The following is a 16,983-nucleotide window of genomic DNA, read 5'->3' as shown; positions in this document are numbered from 1 at the left end:
CCCACACCAAAGGGGCGATGGTCGGCTTCGCATCCGAGGCCTGTCGTTCTGGACTCCCCCCCCCCCTTTCAAATAATCCTGAATCCGCCCCTGAGTACGCATATGGGGAGACCAAAGGAAAAGGGGGCATTTTTTCCAGATACTTTTAGCCCTCGTAAAATGAATTTAAATGCAACTCAGTAAAGTGAGTGACTTATTGCGAGCATTTCTAACCTGATGTTGCTTACCCCTGCCACATGACTTTTAATTAAGATACCCCAGATTCCCCAGTGACATATAGGCCTACCTACACGTCCACTTGAAAAAAAAAACCGTTCATGCACTGTGGAGTGTAGTATGAGTTTGCATGTTTCCAAGCGCATATCAAGCAAAACCAATTGCAGTCACATCGATATAGGCCAACACACGCACGCGTGTATAGGTAATAGACAGCAGGTTCATGTGGTGTCATTGAATCTGCATCGCTCAAGTATTTTCTTCCCATCAGTGATCAAATGGCAATGATGGTTGAACAATAAAAATTCTTTCCATTAAACAAAAAAAAAAAAAAAAATCTAGTCTGCAGCGGACATAATGTATGTATGTGCACACTTTCATGTTTACACAAACACACAGCTTTGTTGTGTGCACAAAATACGCAGGTTTATAGGGGAAGGAGAGAACCCATGTAAATTTAACACTCCTTTTACAAATGTTATTTTGTCTGCTTAATCTTAGATAGCTATAGAAGATGTTTGTACACCAGATTGCAATGATGTAAGGATATTTGTGGCATTTGAGACATTCTATTAGGATTGCCACATTTTTCAAGTGAAAGAAAAAACTAGTTCAAATGATAATTATAATACTAATTTTACTGAACCCTAATTTTTTTATGCTTCAATTGACAACGCACTTTGACTTGTTTTCTATCTTACTTTCAATGCAGGTATCCTCAGGGCATGCTCTACTTGTTACTTGACCATCAATTTTACAGAGCAGTGACCCATACATTGGTTGTTATATAATTTTTTCTTTGTAATATTTGGGTTCGTCCTTACTGGCAGTAATAAACACCCTTAGCCAGGGCTGCATTGTGATTTCTTTTCTTCCGCATCTAATACTATTACAATTTGGTAGAGAGACAAGATGTTAAAGAAGGCATGCTGTTTGGTTAGGTACACAACTGTTACTCTCCAGTAAATATGAATGTTGTTTCTTTAGTGTATTGATGGTGTGAGAAATGTGTTCTGGTGCAGGAAATTGGCTGAATTTAATTCCAAATTCAGTTGAAAAACAGAGGTGGAGAAATGAGTGCATTTTGAATGGAAAACTTCTTTGTTCATCTCTTATTATTATTATTAATATTTATTTTTTTTTTGTGAAAATCTCAGAAAAGGTATATATGCATTATGTGTATTTTTACAGCGTATGCATTCGAAAAGATGAGAAATAAATAACAACTTGAAGACATATATGTATTATCAATTTTATTTAATTATCAGAAGTAGTACTTTTATTGCCATTTACTTTATCACGTTGTGCCAATCTCTAAAAAAGTCAAGTATTACTACAACTTAAATATGCACAAGCAGCACTACTGAATCCATTTTTTTAAAAAATGCCTATTCATTTTTTAGGTGCCTTTCTCATTCCGTATGCCATTATGTTGTTTTGTGCTGGATTACCCTTGTTTTTCTTGGAGTTGTCCTTTGGTCAGTTTGCATCTCTTGGACCCATCACCATTTGGAGAATAAACCCATTCTTCAAAGGTAAGAGTTTATATTAATAAGTAGTATTCAATATAATAAAAGTACTAATTGTAAAATAAGTATTTTGTAAAAAAAAAAAAGGAACAAGAAAATAATAAATACCACATATGATTTCAAGAAAAGGCTGCCTTTTTTGATTCAGGTATAATTTTAAGTGTTGCATTTAAGTTTAAGTTTTTTGACAATAGCTTCATCAAAACCATAGGATTTGGATAATTTGCACTAGTGAAGTAATCCAATATATCAGTATTCTTTGATGATACACATATTTCCTCTCCGTTTCAGGTTTGGGATTTGCTATGGTGATCATCAGTGGCCTGGTGGCAGTCTATTACAACGTCATCATTGCCTGGGCACTGTTCTACTTATTTGCGTCGTTCACGTCTGAGCTGCCATGGCAGACCTGTGACCACGAGTGGAACACCCCGAATTGTGTAACCAAGTTCAAAGGCGGCAATGGCTCAGAAGCTTCATCACGCTTTGGAATAGGTATACAGATTTATCTGATATGATAAGACATAATTGAAGATGTACAGACATGATAAAGCTAACTGTATGTTTTATGCACATTTCCATCGACCTCATATTGAAATGCCTAAAAAGATTGTAAAATCTATAGATTTTTCCCTTTAATGATGGACCAGCTATTACCAGGAGTGATAAATATTTGCATGATATTCAATTTGTGCATTTTGCATCCCTCTTCAACAATTTTTAAGTGTTTAAAAACACAAAAACATTTTCAAAGATTTCATATATATTTTTTATTGCAGTTACATGGTGTAATGCCACACTTAATGTCACCAGCAACTGCACCGTGTACAAGCCAGTCACCCCTAGTGAAGAGTATTGGGAGTAAGTTAAACAATTTATTAATACTGACAAACGTGTACATTTACCAACTTGAAGATAAATTAGACTTTGCATCGGTGATTAGAGAAAACATGCTGTAATTTCTAGGAAAAAATAATAAAGACAGTAATATATTAAGAATAATTTTATTTTTTACTGCATAATAACCTTATGGCCATTGTGTGTCTCTAGCAAACTTGCTACTGATTGTTTGAAGTTGGTCTGCTGTTAATCCATGGCAATAAATGAAAAGCGCTATAAGTGTATCTTAAGGGTATAAAACTTCAGAATATCTTCCACTTTACATTTCCCTCTGCAACATAATAGTAAATTATGAGATAATTTAAATTAAATTATGCTGCCTAGGTGAAATTTAGTAGTAGTAATTTAAATTTTTAAATGTATTTAACAATAAAATTAACTTAATATAATCTCACTTTCCTCTACAGTAACTATGTCCTGCAGCGATCTACTGGAATTGATGAAACTGGAACTATTCGCTGGCAACTGGCTTTGTGCTTGCTTCTGGCCTGGATCATCATCTACCTGTGTCTTATCAAAGGAATCAAGTCCTCTGGCAAGGTAGGCCCTTTTCATTAACAAATAATGGTTATTTTTTACTGGATACAAACAAGAGTGAATTATCATCTTTCCCCAAAATACTGTTTTCTTTCTAATTCCTAGTATTAGAAAAGTAGTGCGTTTGGTTAAAGTGTTTTGTACAAAGGGTATTAAATATTGGAATTTATAGCTTGTAATTGAATAACACTGCAAAAATTGCTATAATAACCCAAAAATTAAATAAGCCAACACTGGCAAACTGTTTTACATAGCATTTCTGTTAATTTTTACAGACTCTTGTCATACATTGTATGTATCCTTCATGTTTCAAAAGCTACTAGTATGTATCTATAATTACAGGTGGTGTATGTGACAGCTACCTTTCCCTATGTTGTGCTGGTTATTCTGCTGGTTAGAGGATGCACCCTAGATGGCGCTTTGGATGGTATTCTTTTCTACATCACTCCCAAGTGGGATAAACTGCTGACAGCTCAGGTACATATAAATATGCATTACATGCAGCAACAACTGTTCAATAACTAATATGACACCTGCTGGTTTATATTATATTTGATGTAGAGAAGCCGTGATAATAGTCCTTCATGGTGCTCCTTAGTTGTCTGCTCATCAAGAGATTGACATTGACTTTTTCTGGGTTCTAATTAAACCTGATGTGAAACGAGTTAAAAATTTAGATCTCAAGCTTTAATTTTGATGACTTTTTGACAATATATTTTTCTTTCTTGTACATTTTCATAGGTCTGGGGAGATGCAGCAACACAAATTTTCTATTCTTTGGGTGTGGCCTTTGGAGCTTTGCACACCATGTCCAGTTACAACAAGTTCCACAATAACTGTTACAGGTAGCACTCTTTGACCATTTCATCCATTAAAGACTAAGACTTATTTCAAATTATGAAGTATTTCTCTAGCCAGTATTCATTAAGATTTATATTGAAGCTTTTTGTACTACATGTTACAAACATAAATGCTGTGCAGCTTTCGATTTTTAAAACAGTGCTCAAGAACCTTGAAAGGGGAACAGCAAATAACCTAGGCAGCTTTTTTTTCTTTCCTTTTTTTATTTCTATATATTTATTTATTCATTTATTTATTTATTTGAGAGGGGACGAAGAGGGATAATCACAGAAGTTAAGTTTACATGTAGTATTTGAATTGATCCATTTTCTTGACTTCCAGAGATGCCCTGATAGTGGCCATTATCAACTGTTGCACCAGTGTGTTTGCTGGCTTTGTCATCTTCTCTGTCATTGGCTTCATGGCCTATGATGCCGGACTCCCTGTGGAGAAGGTGGCCACAAGCGGGCCTGGTTTGGCCTTTGTGGTCTACCCAGAGGGTATTGCCAGGATGCCTGTGGCTCCCCTGTGGTCCATTCTGTTCTTCTTGATGTTACTGACCCTTGGATTGGACAGTCAGGTTTGTAGATGGATGGTGCTTGTTGTGTCCATGGATTTACTAAAGGGGAAGGGATTGTATGGCAAAAGGAGTAAAAATTACACACCTTAATAAAAGATGGACATGTCTGCATAGAATTAAAAGAGAAGCAGACTGCTTTTTTTTAAGATACTTCACTAAGAAGAAGGGTGATACAGTGTATGCTGCAAAAATTGTTGAATGTAAAAACGGATTCATTCATTTAATAGAATAGTAAATGAAATAGCACCATAGTAGAAGCATTGCGGAATTACAGTAAAGAGGCAATCATTCTAACTGCATGATTTCAGCTGTGGCTATTTTCTTAATAATTACAAACAATATATGTTTAATATTAATTGTGCCCACTGCATATTTACTGTTTTTATCGCAATTTAATACATTATGAAGAATCACCTTTGACATTCATCAAAATTACTAGTTCAGGATGCCCAGTCAGCCACTAGAATAAATTTTGAAACTAAAAATTTTCCAGTTTTCATGTTAATGCCAAAAACAGCATTTATTTGCATTGACAGGATTTTAATATTTTCTTATTATATTTCCAGTTTGCTATGACAGATGTTGTGTTGAGTGGTTTGTCAGATGAGTACCCATTTTTGAGGAAACATCACACTATTTTCTTTGCCCTTATTTGTGTCGTATGGTTCCTCCTTGGTTTGCCTATGGTCCTAAATGTAAGTTATTATAGATGAACACAATCAGGGGCAGATTGAGGCAGTCTTCTGGGTCTTCCAGAATACGGTCAGATTTTCAAGTTTACATTTACGGATATCTATTTTTTTTCTGTTGGCATACAGTCAAAAATGGAGGATGGATCAACAAAAATAATTTGGAAGGCTACCAGAAAATATCTCTGGATCCGCCCCTGACAATCAAGCACCTTGTCTGTTGATCAAAGATCTACAGTAATGACTCGGTCTTTTCAATTGGCAATTGTTATCAAACTTTCAGACACATAATCTTATAAGCACAATATTATATTTTTGTATTATTAATGGTATTTATGGTGCTTTTACTACAAGGAATAGATCTATAGAGTAGCCTGCTTTTTAATTTTGTTGCTACCACTTAACAGAAATGTTCTGATTTTAAGAAATTACGAGATAAAAAAATACAGAATCTGTAAAATTCAAATTTTTACCTCATGGAAAAGATTGAGTTATTACCATATGTATATATGTTGTATTATGCATACAAAATGTGTTTTTTCAGAATGTAGTTATATTTTCCTCTGTTTACACCCATCCATTTTCATTTCTTTCCATTCTTAAATCACTTTCATCTGTCATAAATCTATGTGATTATTCATTTTCAGAGTGGAATTTACTGGTTCACCTTGATTGATTGGTACTGCGCAAGCCAGTCCCTCATGATAGTTGGCCTGTTTGAAGTGATTGCAATCAACTGGATCTATGGTATGTTGGTTATAAGGAAAGGTTTAGAAAATTATATGCCTAGTATAAGATGCTCAGTTGCATAGGTAGCTTTTCCAGAACAGAAATATTTAATAGAAACAATGGAATACATAAAGTTTCTCTGATTTCAACTGTAACAGTTTAGAAAGTGAATGGTTAAACCTTGTTACAAACAATAAGCTGATTTTGTGTGTTCTCACCCAAATGAATAGTTGTTATTCCTATACCGCACAAGGGGTGCTGGATTTTAATACTAGTATGTCTGAATGTCTTACTAACTTAATGTTCAAATTTTCCCTGTTTTTCTTTAAAAAGGATACAACAACTTTGCTGAAGACATCAAAATGATGCTGGGATTCAAGCCTAATATTTACTGGAGAGTGATGTGGATGGGAGTCACACCAGCTTTTATTCTTGTAAGTTTTTTTTTACTACTCCTCAAAAATGTTTAGAGATTCTCAATTTTGAGTTATTTTTTGCTTTGAAACAGATACTAACACTGTTGATTGGATTCTTTGTTTAAACACTTCATTTTTTTTCTGAGAGAGAGAGAGAGAGCTTGTGCATATGAAAATCTTATAAACTAGTGTTGTACAATTCAGGTTCAGAATGATACACCTGCAGTATTTCCTTTCTTTCTTTTCCAGGCTATCCTTATATTCATGTCTGTCCAGTATACCCCAGTGTATTACCAGGACTACCAGTATCCACCGTGGGCTGTGGCCATTGGTTGGCTTATGGTAGTGGCTGCCGTGGCAATGCTTCCACTCTTCATGTTGATTAAGTGCCTCCAGTCTTCAATGTGCAGAAGGGTAAATTCTTTATTTATTTATAAATTTATTTATTCATTTACTTAGTTTTGTGTAATAATGCTTGTGTCCCAACTAGCACCAATTTTGTTTAAGTATTTGACTCATACCTTCAGGGATATATACCTGCACCAGAACAGCCCATAGTTACTTTTTTTACTTGATTTCAGTAAAAAAGTGATCATGTTTTTTTTTACATGTAGCCTGTAGTGTGTTTAATTGCATATTCTTGGTACAGTGTATGGCTCGTTAGGACATTCAGCTACATGTCTCTGTAGTGCTATTAACACTTCCTCTTAATTTCACTTGTAAAACTACCAATGGCATAACATATGGCACTTTAATTCTATGTTTTAGGCACTGAAGGACGTCACCTCACCTCAGGCCGACTGGGGTCCAGCTGTCGAACAGTTCCGCACAGGAAGATATGCTGAAATGACAGAGATGAATGGCCAGAATGGTATGGACAACAAAGGTTACCAAGGAAGTGTGGACACTGTAGCTACCACCAAAATGTAGACATTTTCAAGGCATTTAAAAAAGAAGCAGTAAAATGTAAATGGCAATAGCCCTTGCCTGAACTTTTTACAGTTTGAAGGCTTAGATGCACATATAAAATTCTACATCAGATGGACAGATTTCCCCTGCAAAAATTAGTTTCTTTTAATGTTCACTTACGGTTCTCAATCTATTCTACAACATTTGTTTGTTTGTTTTTCTTTTATGGTTCCAATGTTGTTCTGTGATGAATGTAACAGTTTGAGAACTTTTTTTTTTTTTTTTTTGAAGTCTTTCAGAATGTCCTAGAACAGATTAAATACATTTTTCATTAAAAGAGAAAAACATGTTCTAGGACAGATTGAGAACCCTAAGTGAGCTTTAAATGAGACAATTTTTTTAACATTTTAAGAAAGGTGTATAGTGGTTTCAGTTGTAATACTAGAACCACCAGTATATAATTGCACATTTACCTATTTAGGTATTGCATTTTAGAGACAAGGGAATAGTTTTTAATATATTGTTGAGGAGAAATCAAGAATCATACATGTATGAAATAGAATTATAGACTTGAATTGCAAACTTTTTATTATATTTTTATATACAGGTTTATATATACAACTCTTGTACAGAATACTGACTTACAATTATTATAATTATTATACTAGAAAACTGAACAGCATTATTGTAACAGCATTGCATTTTTACTAATATCAACCTAAATTTTAATATTTTGCCTTTTTAAAAGTGAGAGAATACTAAAAGCACAGAATGTACAGGCAACCTTCAATGGCTAACTCAAGTGAAAAATTTAGAAAAGGATGGCAAAAAAAAAAAAAAAAAAAAAAAAAAACTAAATAAGAAAAAAAAATTACACTCTAGAGCCTGGAAACTGCAAGTTGTCAAATGAAGGTAGCCATTTAAGATTTCACCCCCCCCCCCCCAAAATAAAAAAAAATGCTGGTTTGGTTGTTTCAAAACGAAATGGGAGAAATAGGGTTGATATCTGTAATCCACTTCTCTGAATCTCAAATGTTAAAACGTTAACCAGTGTTCTTATTACTATGACTGCAAGATTCTGCATTTCACCAAAATTTAAATATTTCAATCGTTATCAAATAAGAAATTCAAAGGCATTTACTAGTTAAACATACACATGAGTTTTATTTCATAGTGTGGGTTTTTCATGAAGAAATTCATTACTGAAAACTAGTACACTGTATGTACTAGGTACAGAAGGTTTCCCCATCTCTTGTGTTTTTTGTATCCCTTTTGTGTTTTTAGAATAGAGAATCATGCTTTTTCTCATTCTTGATAAGTTTGTTGAAGCATCATTCAAATTGGTAGGGTTTTCGCTGTGTAAGTTTTGTATATTTCTTTATGTAATATCACCAATTAGCTCAAAATCATTTTTGATTTGTTTATTTCATGGTCATGATGGAATACAGTTTCGTTCTTTGAATCTATATACATCATTTGCACAGAGTGAGATATTTAGGTATAATATATGTACGCACATGTATGAAGGTTTTTCAAACATTCCAATATGCAATATTTGGATTTTTCGTTAATATTATTATTTTATTTTATTTTCAATCCAATACACTTTTTAGAACTTCTGAATTACCTTAAGTCAGTGTTGCAATCAAAACTTCAGTATTTGGAAACAAAATTGTTAAATTTTCCCCCAAATTAATCCAGAGTAGAAAATGGAGCATACTTAGTCAGATGCATGTAACCCCAGTAGTATATATGACCAAAATAACTAAATGGGGCAAAGCACAATGGAAATCAGTTTCAAAGAATAATTTGAACGATTGAGAAAAAATATTGTCTTGTATTTTGGGTCTTTTATGAGATATAATAAACGTATAATAAACTTTTACGTACTCCTAATCCTAAAAGTTCGGGACTGTTTTTTTAACGAAGCCCCAATTTTCTAACAGACGCCATACGTAAAATTCCTTTCGAATCAGGTTCATGTAGAACAGCAATTGATGAGATACTAGTGACAAATGTATGTATTTTATTTAAATAACTTAGATTTATTTCCAAGAATTAAGAATGATTATATTCCAGCTTACAGAAAAGGAAACCGATCTTTTCGTTAAGAGGGTAACATGCTGAGGAGTCTGTTTTAGAAGTTGAGAGACAATGTTCACAGCGTCAACAAACACTTACTGTAACAGTCATACCTAACTAGAATTGAGAGCAAATATCCCACTTATTCTTTCCATATATTGTACATACACTGGCATCTTGGAAGCTGACTAGAATAATAAATAATTTTGATTTGATAGAAAGCACACTGCATTGTTTGTTTGTTTGCTTTATTCTTTTTTAGACGTTAGACAGAAGTCTTTTTCATGGCTTGAATAGTTTAGACCACGTTCAGTTATAAATTCACAGCATAAGGTTCAGGCATTAAGTGTCAATTGAACAAAGTAAATGCTGGGTTTCAAGGTTCCGCTAAATGATCCCAATTTGAGAGCGTGCCTTCTCACATATAAAGTCATGACTCATTTGAAGGCAAGCGTCTACCTTTCGATGCCGCAGCGTCACAATATTCAGGTAACGTTCTTTCATGACAGGGCTAATTGACTTGTCTCCGATCTGACTCCTCATGGGCGCAGATTCTTTGATTCATGAGGATTGCCTTATGATGCTGGTTATTCAGGTTCATGTATGAGCGCCCGACAAAATGTTTTGGTCCAAATGCCAGAACCTTAATTGCGCCATACATTGTGTACATACGTCCCCCGTTCTAACATAACGAATGCACTGATAATTAGATTTTTGTTTGTGATTCTCCCATTTCTTTATTGTTTTCGTGTTTTTCTTCTTTATGTTCCTTGTCTGTCTTTTCGTCATCCCCCTTTTTCTCTTTTGGCTTCGTCTCTTCGTACTCTCTGAAAGTGTAAATGAATATAAAAAATGTAAGTTTCAATTACGTTTTCTAAAACGTAAAAGATTATCTTAAAAGTAAAAGCTACTGGGATTTCGTTTACGTATATATTGATACCTTTCCTTACTTCTAGACATAACTTTTGTAACCCTTTCGTATTCACGTTGTACCCTATTAATATTTACAACCTGGGAGACGCCAACAAGTTGTCGAATTCCTCTAGATTCTGCGGGAGATCTCTGCGCACAGTCTCAGGTAACAGAAGTGACAGCAGTCCAGCGATGATTGATTCTGCTCCAAGGATGATAAAAGGCAGTGCAGCAATTGGTTCCTTCAGTAAAACAACCTGCGGTGCCAAGGCGCTGCCAACTCTGGCAAAAGTAGAGGCCAACCCCAGGGCTATGATTCTGGAAAAGTAATCATTAATCAGAATTACGAATTATAATTGAAAAGTATTTAAATATCAAGTTGAAATATTTTCAGTTTAGCTTACGCATAATCACGACTTTAATTTGGCTCCTCCAAATTCGTAAAGATATACACTTGAAAAAGTTTTTTCCAGAGTAAAATTCGTTTGAAAACCTCGCTGTTTTTTTAGTTTGTTCTACTACACAAAATCAGAGGTGAGTGTATTACTGGTTCAGAAAGACTTACCTCATTACTGTTGGATAAACCTCCGCTGTCACCACATAGATTACCACAAATGATGCAGAGATACCCATCTTACCAAGTATTGCCAGCGTTACTATTAACCAATGTAAATCTAAAAATATAATGTGATATATAACAGATATAAGTATCTTACCCAATGCAACTGTGTCTTTATGGAGTCGAAGGAATGTTTGTTTAAGCAATATATCAGATTAATGTCGCCTCTTGAATAGTACCGCCCTACAACCAGTGTGTGTGTGTGTGTGTGTGTGTGTGGTTGAGAGAGCTTTCAATGCCCCTAAGCAAAAAATTAGGTTTCTGGCAAACTGTTGCCACATATTTGCTACAAATTTTTAGGAAGGAATTATTACCATACAGATGAGGCCCTGCCTTTAATTTAAAAGGACATGAAGTCTTCTTGCAAACTTGCCGCAAACTTTTAATGTTCTTAGAATTTGCAGCAAATCTAAAATATATATGTGATATAAAATATGTGATATATAACACATTTGCAGCAACAATTTTTTCTTGCAACAACCTCCAAATAGTTTTTTTTCAAACTGTTTAGTTAGCTGCAAATTTGCAACAAATATGCTAAAAAATCTATTTTGCTAAGTGGCAGACAAAAATGTGCTGTAGCAGATGTGACCTGCTTGTCATTTAATACTAGAATTAGAAAACGATAACTGCGTGATGTACTGCATGAACTTGTGATATCTTTCCAACTGTTAAATCACGGTTCTAGAAAGGCATGCAGTCATATCAGATATTGATTAAGTTTAACCAACCGACAACGTAATTTAATGTTTATTAATCGAACGGAATACAATGGCTTATTCACGTATGCAGTGACAGTGCATAACTTACCCGAAGGAAGAGACCCGGAAACAATGCAAGCCACCCCTCCAAGCACCATAAATCCCGTCAATGACTTTCTTCTGCCAATTTTGTCGATGAGGAAAACAGCCAGAGTGTAGGCAGGAAATTCAATGGCCCCCATCAGTGTGAAGTTGAGGTAGAGATCACCACCCAATCCCTCGGAGTTTAGTGCCAAACCGTAGTATACCATGCCGTTTACCATCCTTAACAAAAAGAAAAAAACGCTATATCAATCAAACAAAGACTTAAAATTTGACCGCTTGGCTAAATGATAAATTGCTTCAACAGTTCAGTTAGAGGTCAGCCGATAGACTGAGATGCATGGACACGACCCCACTGTCTTGACTGTATAGATATAGTACTATCTAAAAATGTCTTCTTTAAGGGCATTGTAACCCTTTGTTATCATCCAGATACTGAAAATAAGGTTTCTAAGAAAAATCGATGGCAGGGCTTTAGAACACTAAATAGTGCCATTAAATCGGCGTTAAAACGGTGATCGTGGGTGCGCAGGTAAAAGAAAAATGCGAGAAACTGTTTTTTCAGTTTTTCTCCCAAAATCTCACCCGTATGATCACAAACGTGTAAATTTAAATTTATTTAGTCACTTATCACTAAAGATTTACCTATTACCCCCCCCCCCCCAAAAAAAAAAAAAAATGCATGTAAGGTACTAAATAAGGCGTTTTGGGCGAAGGTTAACAATATCCTAAATCTGAATTTTTCAAAGTACAGTTTCATTGCTGTTTCCGCTCTTACCGACCCAATTTGAACCTGTAGAAACTATGGTGCCCACGTGATTGCAAAGTTAAAATTAAAAAGGCGGGTTATCATTTTATAAGCTAATGAGTTGCTTTGTTGCCACCAGAATTTTGGTTACAGTGTACTTTCTCTGTTGACCTTAAACTAAAATACCTCTGTTCTTTCTATTGATTTGGCTGTCAGAACAATACCCGAAAGAAAGATACCATATATGGCTGATATACGGTTTCAGATATCTTTAAATTAATCAAAACTCAAGATGTAGTATCTCTAATGTACCATACCTCGTACAGAGGTAACGGGTATAATAAGTCCGACTGATACATTCAGTTGAAAATTCAACAATCTATATCCTTTAAATTACAAAATGTCGACGGAAGGATGGGATCTCTATCAGGCAAATCTGCAGCACGTATACGTAAATCTAGGTCTACCCACCTCTTTCATGTCTTAGTGTCGTATACAAGCATCAAACCCGTCCATCTCTAAAGACAGGTTATTCAATAAACAGGAGGTCATGCACTTTTACCAATAAGTACAATATCATTTCCATAAAAGTGGTAAATCTCTTCTAAATCCCTCATGCCCTATTTCCATATCAAATGGAGATCTTATTTTAATAAATGCAAATTAAAAAAATACAAACAGTGGCGTTACAAAAGAAGAGGTAACTAGAATTTTGTCTCACCAGTTGAAGCACACATTTGCCGTCAGTGCGGCTCGTTTCCAAGTCCGCACCATGTCTATAGGGGTATATGTTCGAGAGGAGACACTCGTCTCTTCTTTGTCCTCTATCACAGACTTAATGGTCTCATCATCAGGCTCAGAGTTGATATTTGTCATAGAAACTGATCGGATCAATTTCTCTGCTTCTTCGGTGCGGCGTCTTGACAACAGCCATCGGAAAGATTCGGGAAGAATGCTGAAATTTAAAGCAACGGAAGTGTAGTTTGTGGTGATTTGAAATTTCATATAATTTGGTGTGAATAAAAAACGCTGTCGGTCGCTTTAACCTCAAACTTTACTGCCCTGATTTTTGCATAAAAATGGAGATTTTACTTTCTTTGCTTCATTACATCAACAATGCCTGTGTTAATGCAACTGTGCAGTTAATGACCATGGCCCAACTACGAAGTGACTTGAAGCTAAAATATTTATTAAACCATGATATTTTGTTTTTTTTTTTAAATTAAATTCTTACCACAAATTTCCAAGACTGGTGTCTGCAAAATACATAACAATGACGATTGATGCATCGCAGTATTCTGTCTTGTATATCATTACAAAGTTAAGAGAAGGTGAATCCTTACTTACAAATAATACAGTCCAAACAGGTATGCAGGCACGTACAGCACTAGAGCAAGGTGTCTCCAGTTTCTTATGAAGTAGGCAAACAGTACGATATAGAAGTAACCGATGCTGAAGAAATACATTACCCCAAAACCAGCAAAATTGCGTTTGCTTGGGCCCACGAATTCAACTCCTGCAAAACAGAAATCGGCCGAGTGTTTAATAAGCGTTGAAGAGATAAAACAAAATGACGAAATTAATTATTAGAGGGAATTTTTAAAAATATCAAGCTACGAATATTTCCAGTTCAGCTTATGCATGGTCAAGTCATGAATAGCGTGTTTGGACTTCTCCATAGTTTACTGTGAACATAATCCTTATATTTAAAGTAGCGCTAAACTAATTGTCATATGGACCCAGCGGCTGCAAAGAAACAAATAAAAGGCATTCGTCATTCTACACTGTGACAAAGACGACATCTTTGCTTTACAACATATGAATAAAAGAGCTAAATACTGGGCATATTAAGTTGGCTCATACATCTCAGTAGCGCACGCATATACTAAATCAAAATGTACACATAATGGACCTCAATACACTTCTCTTATATACAGTATATGAACATTTATTTCAAGTTCATTTATTTTTCAGTTAGTTTCCTACCTAAAGTGAATGTGGTCAGGAATATACAGCCGCTGAGTGATCCCTGTAAACCTTGAGACACTATGTATACTATCATATTGGGAGAAAGGGCGGTGAGGATCCCCACAGATGCCGAGAGAATAATTGCAACCAAAAACGTGGGTCGTCTCCCGAACCTGAAATCAGCAGTTATGTTATCTGGATAATTTCAAGCAAACAAATAAACAAACAAAAAATACCCAAAAGGACAGGGGGACACTGTTAATGAGATGTACTGTTAATTGACTGTCACCTATTAATGGGAATGTGAAAGATAATGTTATAAGGGTAGGGGTAGCTAGAACACAAACAGACTTCATAGTGGACCAAGAAGCGTGGGTGAGACGGTGGGTAGGGGTTCAAATCTTATATTGAAATATATATTGCATTTTGAGTCCCTCACATGAGGCCTTTGTAAACTTAATAGGTCTTCCTTCAGTTTCTCTTCTACCACAGGAGAGGTCAGTGGTACATTGTACCAAGTTCTTCACTGGATGCATAGCGTGTCTTTGCATATATAAAAAGCTGATGTGTCAAAAAAGACATTGTACTAATTTATCATGGTCAAGGGCACTGAATGGTGGCAAGAGGGTATGGGCTTTAGAATGTTGGTTTTACACTACAAAGAATGCCTTTGTCCTTTGATTGTGGAATGTTTAATTTTGACAGATAACAGGAAATAAGACGAGTATCCGTTTTTTTCTTTTCTTTTTTCTTAAAGTCACAAAATCTTTGACTCAGGGCAGGTGTGGAAAATGAGACTTTTACACATAATACAGTATAGTATATAAAGAGCTTCTATAAATCGTGTATACTAATCTCATATCATGGTTCATTGATTGAGATGATGGTATCAGCTAGCATAAATAAATGAATGAATGGAATGAAATAGATATACGACAACAGATCGAGGTAAGACAAATATCTGATAAAGTTTTAGATTGTTTTACTGTTTAAAATAGAATCTATAGCCTTTCATTTGAATTAATCGTTGTTTGTGTTTATCTAAAGGTGGATCTTCTCACATGTAACTTAACAACAGGCTGTTAGGATACGTTTTTCAGTTCATCTGATGACCAAATATTTTATGTATTGAAATATTCAGATTGAAAAAAACTGTTCATTCCCTCTGAAACGTCAGAATTAAAAACAAAAAACATAAAAAACCCAAAAGAAAACCAAATATCTACAGGCATTTATACTTACTTAATTATATAAAACATAACTTAATAGACTCATTTTTACACTTACCGATCACTTATTATCCCGGATAAAGCGTCCCCCACCAGTTTCCCGACAAAGAATACGGACTGACTTGTGCTCACCAGCCATTCGTTGCCACAGCTCAGGTCAAACTGGGGAAAATAAGAAATATAATTACAAAGAGAGAGAGAGAGAGAGAGAGGGGGTATAGAAGCAAGAAGCACGGACTGGCTTTATACAGCGTGTTCCTATGGTACCCTTTTGGGATATTGACAGAATTTTATTATGTCATTGCACAAGAGTTACAGGTGACAAGTGTTATAAAATTGCCATTAGCAGCATTCCTACCTCCGATATCACCGTTGAAGTATAGATTTCTTGACTGTAGTCCAGTCCCTGAGGACATTCGACACTTGCTGTATTATTACCAATGTCCACAACAGAGGCATTTCTGTCCCATGATTTCAGCTTACAACTGCTTCTGGTCAGTTCGCCGTCTTTTTCTTCCCATGGGATGGTCAGGTTCAGCAGCTCCTCGTGAGAAAGTTTGCCGTAGACCCTCTCTGCGCTCGATACGTACTCGGCTGGGATTTTACAGTTGTGTTTGGGCGTTGCTGCGAGGAACACCGAACAAAGTATTGGTAACGCAGTATACAGTCCTACGAGACATACCAGAAAATACTGCCTTTTCTGAAAAGTCCCAAATTCTCCGATAATCTGTAAAAGCTCGTCCAAATGCATCATGTAAGACTTCGGTATGTAAGACTTCGGTATTAAGGCTATATGTACTTCAATTAAATACTATACCTGTAATCTTTTTAACAAATATGTGTCGAAAAACGGGGGGCTTAATAATGCTTTGCACGCGAGAAGATTGGCTAAAACGGTTTAGGTGGAAAAGTTCGGCATCCAATGAACAACAGCGTCATCCCCGAAAACCTGGTAGTGCACGTTGCCTAGTCAATCTCCCGTCATGATCAATGCTTGGCACTGTCTTCTCTCCCCACTCACGTCTTATGCTGTGTTTGCTGCTTTAGGCTTTTATGCACTTTGACCTGCTGAATGACCTTTATGCTTTTATGCATAAAGTATGACACACAAATAACTTTGTTGTGAATAAAAAGAGGTGAGGTAAGCTGAATAATGCTGCCTGAAGGGACTTCGAAAGTAAACAGAGGATTTCTTAATACATCTCTGTCGTCGCAAGGCCAACTACCTTGCAACCAGCACAAAAGCCAACTACCTAGATATCGCATATAAGTGTGGT

The 16,983-nt window shown here is 35.5% G+C and overlaps 2 protein-coding genes across 2 annotated transcripts in view; one reads left to right on the top strand and one right to left on the bottom strand.

The window, feature by feature from the left end:
- The window catches only part of LOC106152258 (sodium- and chloride-dependent glycine transporter 2), a 22,043-nt gene extending 12,390 nt beyond the window's left edge, over window positions 1-9,653 (top strand). Inside the window, exons 3-14 of the mRNA XM_013525776.2 lie at window positions 1,620-1,751; window positions 2,037-2,240; window positions 2,525-2,606; window positions 3,053-3,185; window positions 3,525-3,659; window positions 3,924-4,027; window positions 4,365-4,602; window positions 5,169-5,297; window positions 5,939-6,038; window positions 6,354-6,454; window positions 6,686-6,850; window positions 7,205-9,653. Of these exons, the coding sequence (XP_013381230.1) occupies window positions 1,620-1,751; window positions 2,037-2,240; window positions 2,525-2,606; window positions 3,053-3,185; window positions 3,525-3,659; window positions 3,924-4,027; window positions 4,365-4,602; window positions 5,169-5,297; window positions 5,939-6,038; window positions 6,354-6,454; window positions 6,686-6,850; window positions 7,205-7,366 (1,685 nt within the window). The 3' untranslated portion in view covers window positions 7,367-9,653. The remainder of the gene's footprint in view (window positions 1-1,619; window positions 1,752-2,036; window positions 2,241-2,524; window positions 2,607-3,052; window positions 3,186-3,524; window positions 3,660-3,923; window positions 4,028-4,364; window positions 4,603-5,168; window positions 5,298-5,938; window positions 6,039-6,353; window positions 6,455-6,685; window positions 6,851-7,204) is intronic.
- On the bottom strand, window positions 8,172-16,983 carry LOC106174296 (organic cation transporter protein). The gene is made up of 9 exons (XM_087008404.1): window positions 16,065-16,983; window positions 15,765-15,868; window positions 14,496-14,650; window positions 13,857-14,025; window positions 13,231-13,464; window positions 11,769-11,983; window positions 10,905-11,013; window positions 10,439-10,657; window positions 8,172-10,254 (listed from the first exon to the last, which is right to left on the bottom strand). The coding sequence occupies exons 1-9, from the start codon at window positions 16,458-16,460 to the stop codon at window positions 10,134-10,136; spliced, it is 1,722 nt and encodes a 573-aa protein (XP_086864530.1). The 5' UTR covers window positions 16,461-16,983; the 3' UTR covers window positions 8,172-10,133.

Source organism: Lingula anatina, chromosome 3, assembly GCF_051362555.1.
Source record: "Lingula anatina isolate TDL-2025a chromosome 3, LinAna3.0, whole genome shotgun sequence".
Classification (NCBI taxonomy): domain Eukaryota; kingdom Metazoa; phylum Brachiopoda; class Lingulata; order Lingulida; family Lingulidae; genus Lingula; species Lingula anatina.
Note: the sequence above shows the minus strand (reverse complement) of the source record. Positions and strands in the feature narration are given on the sequence as shown.

Bases quoted from the DNA above. Each gene is read 5' to 3' on its own strand.
- LOC106174296 (XM_087008404.1), bottom strand. From the start codon at position 16,460: ATGATGCATTTGGACGAGCTTTTACAGATTATCGGAGAATTTGGGACT. The intron at 11,014-11,768 runs GTAAGTTATGCA...TTATATTTTTAG, and splicing joins TTCCGGGTCTCTTCCTTCGG to ATTTACATTGGTTAATAGTA. The intron at 10,658-10,904 runs GTAAGTCTTTCT...TTACTTTTCCAG, and splicing joins GTTTATCCAACAGTAATGAG to AATCATAGCCCTGGGGTTGG.